Source organism: Macrobrachium nipponense, chromosome 1, assembly GCF_015104395.2.
Source record: "Macrobrachium nipponense isolate FS-2020 chromosome 1, ASM1510439v2, whole genome shotgun sequence".
NCBI lineage: Eukaryota > Metazoa > Arthropoda > Malacostraca > Decapoda > Palaemonidae > Macrobrachium > Macrobrachium nipponense.
The window spans coordinates 73,817,684-73,828,321 of NC_087200.1; the positions used below are offsets into that span (position 1 = coordinate 73,817,684).

Consider the following 10,638-nt stretch of genomic DNA (forward strand, 5'->3'; position numbering starts at 1 on the left):
CTGGAGTAAGCGTAGCCTCATCATTGTCACGTGCACTGCTGCTCATCATGTATTGAACTGTGTGAAAATACAGCAATTGCATATTGCTTGTGTTTGAGTATACCCAACCTGCTTACATGGCGCAGTGATATAAGGACCTGGGAAGCCTTCAAGATGTCGGGTGCAAGATATTCAACAACACCAAGAAGAGGGGCCCTTCGACGGGCTGCACGTAGCCGCACCAATGGTGGGAATGAGGACCTTCTGAGTGCCATGGCAAACCTTTTCTTGCAGCAGCAACAGAGCAGTGGTGCCCCCTCAGGTATGAGAGCAATTATGCCCGACAAATGTTCGTACGAAATGTCACAAGGAGCATTTAGGAAGTGGCGTAGGTCTATGACAGATTGGTTCCAAATTGGCAGGGTTTCAACTGAAGATGCTGTGCTAAGACTTTGTTTGAACTGCGATGATCAGTTACAAAGGGCATTGGACGCTTGTTACACGTCTGATGAATGGAAAGCCCTTTCTCTACATCAGGCATTAGATGCCGTCCAAGAAGTAACTCAAAAGTCTGTGAACCGTGCAATTCTGTGGGCTAAATTTTTTAGTGCACATCAAGGGCCTATGGAACCCGCGAAGACATATGTACATCGGTGTCAGGAATTGGCTTTAGATTGTGCTTTCCGCTGCCCTCGGTGCCAAAATGACATGAGTGACTATATGCTGACTCAAAGGTTAGCCAGTGGTTTAAATAACTGTGGATTGAAACAAGAAATACTCCAAGACTACGAAAAATATAAGTGTCGCCAAAATACTACAGAAGTGTGAAATATATGAGGCAGCTGAAAGGGATAGTGGGGCCAGCAAAATTAACCAGAGACTCATTACTGCCAAGGTGGGGAAAGAATTGCTGCCCCATAATAATAATGAAACAGAACATAGTGATGTTGCGGCAGTAAAATCGAACTTTCGTCGACAAAAGGATAGTAAGCTACTCATGTCAGGTAAGAGATGTGATAATTGTGGACGCATTCATGAGAAAAATAAATCTAGCTGCTATGCAAGTGAAGTGTGTTGCCACAACTGTGGTGTAAAGGGTCATTTAGCTAGATATTGCAGAAAAAAAAGTGCGAATAACAAGGCAGCAGGCATTGAAATTGACCATGATGGCGACACCATGTCAGTGACGGCATGCACATTAGTGCAGCACTGTGGGGCCCAGCAGGTGACAGCATTGGCGGGAAAGCTACCGCATGTGCGCATTAAAGTTGAACATAAAATGAGACGTAATGTACCAATGTATGAAGCATTTATTGATGCTATTGCCGATACTGGGGCTGAAGTTTGTATTATGGGGGAAAAGGTTTTGCATCAATTAGGACTGAATGTGAAACAGTTGCGTCGTTCGAACGCCAGGGTTAATCATGCAGCCCAAAAACCCATGAGAGTACTGGGTAGTGTGCGTTGTACAATAACATTGGGTAGAAATAACGCTCTAAACATAGAGGTGTTAGTAGTGTGTGGTTTCTCTAGGCTATACCTATCTATAGATGAATGTAAGTGTTTAGGATTAGTGGATGCAAACTTTCCCCATCATGTTAAAGTAGACGGAATATCAGTAAATAATATTGGTAGGGAACGGCCCAATAGTGTGGATGCCAATGAGGTCACCAGTGATGGGAGCAACACCCATGACGTCATAGAGTTGCCGTTCTCCCCTCAGGAGGCCAATGTACCTAAGCTCAAAAGGTGGATTTTGGAGCGTTTCTCTGGTACGGTATTCAATACTAAACGGAATCCATTACCGGTAATGAAGGGAAAGCCACACCCTATCCACCTTCTCCCTGATGCAGTCCCATACGCATGCCATACGCCAATTCCAATTCCCAAACATTGGGAGCAAGAGGTAAAAAAACAGCTGGACGAGGATGTAAAACTGGGAATAATCCGCCCCGTTCCCACAGGAACTGCAACCGATTGGTGAGCGCGAATGGTAGTAGTAGCTAAAAGGAATGGAAACCCAAGAAGAACAGTGGATTACCAAAAGCTAAACAAATATTGCAAAAGAGAAACTCATCACACTTTTGCCCCGTTCGACATGGCATCCAGTGTACCTGTGTGTCCATACAAAACTGTGATAGATGCCTATTCTGTTTTCCATCAAGTGGAATTAGATGAGGAAAGTCGGCACCTGACTACCTTCATATCCCCATGGGGTAGGTACCAGTATTGTAGGACCCCAATGGGACATGTCTCTGCCTCGGATGCACACTCAAAGCGCTTTGATGATGTAGTAGCGGACATTCCGAGAAAATCTAAATGTGTCGATGATGTTCTCCTATATGATGATACTGTGGAAGGAGCGTTTTATCACACACACGATAAGTTTTTTACAAGAATGTGAAGAGAACGGAGTTACCCTCAATCCTGATAAATTTCAATTTTGCCAACGCAAGGTAGACTTTGTAGGCTATGAATTAAGTTGGGACAATTTCAAGCCAGGTGAGGAAAAGTTGTCTGCAATCAAGAGCTTCCCAGTGCCAAATCAACCAACCATCACTGACAGAAGGTCTTGGTTTGGCCTCGTAAACCAATTGGCACCATTTGTTGCTACCTCTCAACTAATGGAACCCTTTCGAGACCTCCTAAAAAAGTCTACCAGTCGAAAGGTATACTGGGATGAAATGTTACAGAATGCATTCGAAAAGACTAAAGAAATTTTATGCAATTTGATTGGGGATGGATTGGCCTATTACGATAAATCTAGGCGAACTGCGGTAATCACTGACTGGTCGAGTGATGGGATGGGATTTCTGGTGTTACAACAACATTGCAGTTGCGAAAAGGATAAAGTCCCATTTTGTTGCAAAGGGGGATAGAAGCTCGCCCTCTGTGGAAGTAGGCATTTAACCTCGGCAGAAGTCAATTATGCAGTCGTTGAAGGAGAGGCTGCTGCCGTGGTATGGTGCTTTCAGAAAGCTAGATTATTCCTACTGGGATGTCCCAATATTATCCTTGTTACTGACCACCGTCCGCTGGTCAAAGTGTTTGGTGATAGAGAATTGAAAGACATTGCAAAAACATTACAATACCGTTTCACAGTGAAATACATTCCTGGGAAGAAAAACTCAGCAGCCGATACTCTTTCAAGATACCCAGTAATCAGAAGCCCAATAAATGCGAGTGACAGTGAGATGGGGGAGGAGGTTGAGAGTTCATGCGTTGCAGCATTGATCACGTCGCTGAGTGATGACGTCATAACCCTCGACTGGAATTCTGTTAAAAAAGCTGCTGAAAGCGATGTGGAATATCATCTGCTAAAGAGTATGGTAGCCGCAGGTTCTTGGCCGGTATCAAGAAATCTAGTCGACCCCAGCATAAAGCCGTATTTTAACGTGCGGGACCGACTTGGCATCGTGGACGAACTGGTGGTGTATTCATATGATGAAGGGCACATACGTCTAGTAATACCTGTGTCACTACGAGACCGAGTTGTCTCTAACCTACACTCAGGCCACCAAAGTTCTGATTCAATGATTCGTAGGGCACGACAGGCTGTGTATTGGCCTGGGATGGAGGGTCAACTGAAACTCAAGAGGATGCAGTGCAGAACATGTGACGTCATCGCTCCATCCCAACAAAAGGAACTGCTATTGCCCACCCCACCCCCTGATTATCCTTTTCAACAGACGGTCACGGATATGTTTCAAATATGTGGAAAACAATATCTGGCATATGCAGATAGGCTTACTGGTTGGCTGGAAATTGCCTTCTATCCAAGTGGTGCTACTTCTGCTAAGTTGATCCCACTCTTCCGACGATACTTCATGCAGTGGGGTGCCCCGGAAGAAATCTCCCTCGATGGTGGCACCAATTTGGTAAGCACTGAAATGGCTAGCTTCCTACAGAAATGGGGGGTTAGGATGAGAATATCCTCAGCCCATTACCCCCAATCCAACGGGAGGGCAGAGGCAGCAGTACGTACAGCAAAAAGAACCATTCAAGATGACACAAGAAGCGACGGAAGCCTCGACACAGACAGTTTTGCAAGAGCCATTTTGCAATATAGAAATACGCCCCTAAGAGACATCGATAAATCGCCGGCACAATTAGCCATGGGACGACAACTCAGAGACTCAGTTCCCATGATTAAAAGCTATCATAAGATAACAGAGCAGTGGGCAGACATTATGATAGACAGAGAGGAGAAGATGGGTAGACACTTGAGAAATGTCAAGTTCCGTCATGATTCTAGTGCAAAGAGACTCCGCCCCTTGCAAACGGGTACCACAGTAGCAGTGCAAAATGTTGTCTCTAAGGCCTGGGATCGTATTGCAAAAGCCATTGAAATGAAAGGAGACCGCCAATATGTCATAAAATTAGACGGTAGTGGAAGAATATCAACGAGAAACAGAAAACATCTTCGGGAAATAAGAGTGCAGGATTCCCCACCTACTCGTTCACTTTCCCCCTCTGACTCGTGTGCTGACCGCCAACCCAGAAGAGGGACGAGGAAAATAAATCCTCCGAGTTGGCATAAAAACTACATTTTGTGATTTTTCAATTATGTACAATTTGATTTCTCTTTAGTTATGCACAATTTTTTTTTTTCACTGAATATGTGACAATTTTGTAATAACTTGTTAACTTCATGCAACTAAATGTCGTCCTACTTTGCAATGAGCACGTAATCACGTTCCACTTATATGATTTGTTTTCTCTTTCATATAACACCATTTTGTCGTCAGTATGCCTTACACTTCTCTTCTGTATAATTACTTGATAAACCTTCAATTTCATGAAAAGTGTAATACATTTATTTTAGAGAAGGGATGTAGGATGTTTCCATATAATGCATATGAAAGTTACTTGTATTCCCGCCAAAATGTGTTTAAGGCGGGAGAAATTGAGTCTGGGGCAGTCTCGCTGGAGTAAGCGTAGCCACATCATTGTCATGTGCACTGCTGCTCATCATGTATTGAACTGTGTGAAAATACAGCTATTGCATATTGCTCGTGTTTGAGTATACCCAACCTGCTTACAAACAGTAAATAATCAGATGGATGCATCTGGGTGTTAACAGGCTTTAATTTAGTCTAGGTGAGAAATGTTCATGCTTTATGAGGCTCACTGATAAATAAAACTTGTTTCTCTGGCCAATAACATCAAAAGCTTATGGTTTTCATATGTTCCCTCAATAAACAAAAGTACATTTGTTTATTTCTTACCATAAAATTTGTTGACGATGTAACGAATATAATATTCTGTCTTTTTCAGAATTGCTTGAGTTATTATTACACCAGAATTTGCAAGATATTAATTTCTTTTTGTTCATATCGATAGCCTAATGCCATACCAATGTAAGCCTACTGTGTATGACTTTCTTTTGTGTTTATGACATAATATATCAGCATGAATTTCCATTCTTTTTGTTTAAAAAGATGAAGATATAACAGTCTTCTGATTAGTCTCATTATCCTACATGTACTATATATAAATATATATATATATATATATATTATATATATATATATATATATATATATATCATATATATATATACACACACACATACACACACAATGATGCAGGGGTGTGGGAACGGTTACGGGAGCTATTCTAACTCAGGTATGAATTAGATGATTCAAGAATAATGAACTACCTCAGGAGAAAACTAAGCAAATTTTTCCTAAACATTGTTGTATACATGTTGTCAAGTGTAACATGTATATAAAGGAGATAAACATTCTGGTGTATGAGTAGCTCAAGCAATTCTTAAAAAGACAGAATATTATATTCGTTACATCGTCAACAAATTTTATGGTAAGAAATAAACAGATGTACTTTGGTTTATTGACGGAACATATGAAAACCATAAGCTTTTGATGTTATTGGCCAGAGAAACAAGTTTTGTTATTTATCAGTGAGCCTCATAAAGCATGAACATTTCTCACCAAGACTAAATTAAAGCCTGTTAACACCCAGATGCAGCCATCTGATTATTTACAGTTTTTTTTTTTATCAGATATGTCCAGAAATACGGACATATATGATATTTGAGTAAAAATGTTTGAAAGTCATAGTGGGAAAACTAAGCATTTATTTACAGAAAATGTAATGACATAATCATTCGGTAAATAAATATTCTCGAAACTGCAAACTTCTTATATCGCCAATTGGCAACTGCCAACGCGCCAACGGCTCTAGCTGAGAGGCGTCTCTCGGAACTACTGTCAAACCGAGTCAAGTACGGATGCAACATAATTAGACATAGTCTTCATTTTCTCTTTACATATTACACGCATCTAAAATCTGAAAGCACCAGCGTATTCAGGGTGATTTTATTGTTTAAAAACACAAGATTTTATTTTATCTTGATCTCATGAATTATGCAAAATTCGATGATAAATAAAAACATGTATAAAGAATGAAATGTTTCTCTCTTCACTTCTACTCGTAATTCCTTTGTATTTTAACTTATTGATTTCAGGAAAAGATTAATTAAGTTTACATTTAATACCAAATCCTTTTGTATGACCAAAACTTTCCTATTTTTTGTAAAACGTGAGATAAATGAAGACATGTAAACATAATGCTAGTTTTCTAAGCAACAATCGAAAATATGACCCACTGAGCGAGCAGTCTGCCTCCCGGTACCAGCCAATCAGAGGCCGCCAAACAAACGTCTAGTAGGCACAAGAATCTACCTTATGTGAATGGACTATAGTAGTATCGCATAAACATAGTCCTTACATTATCATTTCAATATTAAGTCGAAGGTAGTTGAACTATTCCATTTGTTAAATTTTACAGAAAACATTGGAATCTCACAAAATGCAATAAAATTTAGAAACAAAATGAAAAAAAAATAACCTAACAGTGTGAACCATGTGACCTCACTCTATTGCTTTTGATGTCGTTATGTGCACGGGAATCTAATGTTAATGTGTCATTTATCGGTCTAAGAAACATCCCTCGATGAGCGAGAGACAATTATTGCACTGCATTCGGTGCAAGTTCCTGTTGGAGAGATATCAAGAAAGCTTAATAAACTGGAGAGAATCATACATAGATGAAACAGATTGTTTAAAGAATGGTAAAGTTTAGAACATGGGCCTAGAGGTGGAACACCTCGAAGCACCACGAGAGAGCAAGACAATACAGTAGTGTAAATGTTGCTGAGCAACATTCATTTGTAAATTGTGAATTCTAGTGCCTCGTCACGATATTGCTGAACCAGGAATCACGACTAGCTGTACGCTTATGACTGGTGTCTGATGAATACTTTAGATGGAGAGGAAGAGATTTTAAAATTAACACTTAAAATCTTTGATAGGTGTCTAATGAATAAGCAAACTTATCTTTGATGGATGAGAGATCAGTTAGGCTTACTCTCTCTTTTTTTTTTTTTTTTTTTTTTTTTTTTATCGGTGGCCAGTGAATACCACGGACAGGGAGGGAAACAGTTTCAATGATGCATGCACTTTTCTTTCTTCAAAACCTAGACAATACATTTTATTGGGAGATACTGTATTAACATCGGCCTAACCCCTCCATCACTCCTATACGCAACCTAGGCTCTCTTCTACATCTCGGGCGACTCGATCCGACTTCTCGCTACGAACTCCATCGCGTGAAAGCATCACTAATGATAACGGTTATTTTAAAATTCCCAGCACCGACAACGGACGCCTTAGAATGCATGTTTAGAAAATACATTCGTGTTACACAATGTATGATTGTTGTAGCCGTCAAAAAGCAACCCTTCATTAAAGCAGTAGGTTTTTCTTGGAAAAAAAAATAAAATAAAAAAAAAACATATGAGATAGACTTAAACGAGAATGTCACCTTTTATATTTCTTATCCTTTCAGCTACTTATAATATGCTTATGGTAGTAGGTCTAGGTATACATGTGAAACCAATTTTAATTAATTTCTATTTAGAAGTAAGCTTTAATGAATGTAAGCATTTTTTAAGGCATTCGTCATTTTTGACTCCCACAGCTTTCCAACGTGTCCAAATGGAACAGGATGATATGCAAGGAATTCGATAAAAAATAAAAGACTGAATTGTATTTGTTTGATTTTTTTATGATTGCTTTTTGACTTTGAATAGATAGGTCTGAGTAAATTATGTTAAACAATTATGAAAAGGATAGAAGAAAGGCGAACATGGCTAATAAAACAAGAATAACGGGAATAATTAAATAAAGCAGATTAATATATATATTGTCAATTTAAATATTCATTCATATTACGTACCCGAGAGAGTATACTGCTGAAAACAGACCTAGGTTAATCATGTGTGAAAATCATAAGTCCAATTTAGGCCCACTAAATGTGTCATGCAAATTATTTTATTGATCAAAGGACAAAATTAGTTTAATTAAACATAGTTTTCAAAGAATGTTAACGCCTTGATCTTGATGTATTATTTATCGGCTGTAGTAGACGAAATGACAACACCCCAGTGCAGTACGATACGTTGAGTCAAGACTCGAGCAGCAGCAAAGCCAACTTCAAAATGCTTAGGTATGCTGTCACGAAGCTGAGTTGAGAATAAAATTAGAAATCGTGTACCCATCAGTATATATTTTCCTTACTTTGCAAAATAATTATCTTTAATACGTTGAATAAGTCTACTCAATTCTAATGTAATATATTTCAAGTATAGCACCTTTGAAAGGAAATGTTATTTATTATTGAGTAAATAATCTGGCACCTTGCATATGACAATATTTCCATAATGAACAATGAATTGAGAAACTACGCCAATTCTTCGTTGGCCGACAGTACATGCAATGATTAAAAGCCTCTTTAGTAGATACTCAAGTTGCCCCCAAATACTACGAATTTACCTCAACGAAAGCTAGCTCTTTGTTCTGAATTTTCTTTCAACGATTTTACCTCGTGATTTTGCAGTGTCCAAAATGCAATACTTCGAGATAGCATTTTGAAGCAACTTCGAACTTCTACAGAGCTAATGAGGTTACGTAAAGAATCCTCCTCGATCTCTTTTTCTTTCGAACTCATCGCTACTTTTACGGCAAGTTTTAAACTTCTGATTTAAGAAGTCCACAGAAAATGCTCACTGATTTGAACAGAAGAACTGTTTGGTAAAATACTAGTTCTTTGTGTTTAGTGAGTTGTATCATTAATTACTTCCAATTTGTTTGATTGCTAATAATTCTAAAACCATTGTTTGATACGAAACAAAAGTTATGAAACGTATTTGAAATTTAATATTTTACTCAAACTTCCGCGTATATTACTTGTTCGTGCATTGATTTAGCTTCTATATATCGTTATGTTACTATAACATCATCTTTGGACTCGGTGGTGGTTCAATAACAAGTGTAGTGACTAGTGAGGACACATTTTTCTTGTTTGATCAAATTGTCACAATGACCTGCTAAAGCAGAACATTTTGCACAGAAAGTCAACTTGTTTAAAATGGTTTCCTATAAAACTTACTAATCACTAATCTAATTGACGGATTTCATCTACGAAAAAACTTACGTCTGAAAGACTGAACAAATGCATGTATGATCACTGCCCAGGTCACCTCTCCACCTAAGACAGTACCTTAGAGAACCGGGCACTGGTGACTCAGATGGGCCTATGGGCTCCTGCAAAGGCCCTTTCGCTACCTCACAGAGACTGGAGGGTCATGTAGCTGGTGAAATTTAATAAAGCTATGAGTTGGCTAGAGCTTGGGATCACCACAAGTACGCACAACTTAACATTTACAGACTCTTGATGATAGATATGATGCAGCCTGTCAAGCTCTTACAAAGTCGTTTCTTTTTAAGGATGTTTAAGGCCACTTATCTACTGGAAAACTGTGATGGTTGTTTCCAAATCAAGATTACCTTTCACTACATTTTGTACTTATCTTGCAACAAAAATTTCGAATACTCGAGATGAGGAAAATGGTAGATGCAATATACGTACATAGTTCGCTGTTGAAGAAATCTACAAAATGTTATTAAATTACCCTCTCTTCCAAGCAGTGCTGAAGGGAAGCTGAGAAGAATGTAATTCTTGCATATAGTAAGTTTGGCGGAAAAGTTGAATGGAACGAAAGAACAGCAAATTAAGATAACGAAAATGCGTTAAACATTACATAGCTATTCGAGTCATCCAGAGAGAGAGAGAGAGAGAGAGAGAGAGAGAGAATAAAATTACCTATCATAAACTTTTCCATAGCAAAATAAAATAAATAAAATTAATTAAGATTTGCCTTTCTGAAAAGACTCGGAAAAAGAGCACTAATTACATTCTTACTTAACCCACCCCGAAAGAGAAAGAGAGATATAGAAGTGGGTAGGCAGAGAGTGAGAAAACAAGAACAACAAAATGCACCAAGGAAAGAGAGTGCGAAGAGCGAAAAGGAGGACAACAAAGAGGTTCTAAAAGCTGCAACAGAGCGGAGGCTCTTTGAGTCTGAGCAGAATCCGTAGCCTTTTCAGGACAAATACTTCGTTGGATCTGCTTTGAGATTCCTGCTTGTTCGAATACAAGACCAAAGGTCACCAACAGCACAGTATATTGCCACCCTGATATTGCGTCTGGCCAACTAGAACTTTTGTAATATTAATCCTTCTTTATTCTCCTTAGAATGGATAGCATGCGCTAATGATTGTAGGATAGATTAGG

General features: G+C 38.9%; 1 protein-coding gene across 1 annotated transcript; it reads left to right on the forward strand.

The window, feature by feature from the left end:
- The first annotated feature begins 2,077 nt into the window (after window positions 1–2,077).
- On the forward strand, window positions 2,078–10,442 carry LOC135218825 (uncharacterized protein K02A2.6-like). The gene is made up of 4 exons (XM_064255274.1): window positions 2,078–2,195; window positions 2,899–4,531; window positions 9,540–9,651; window positions 10,284–10,442. Exons 1-4 carry the CDS (start codon window positions 2,078–2,080, stop codon window positions 10,440–10,442), a joined length of 2,022 nt encoding a protein of 673 aa, XP_064111344.1.
- The last annotated feature ends 196 nt before the right edge of the window (window positions 10,443–10,638 follow it).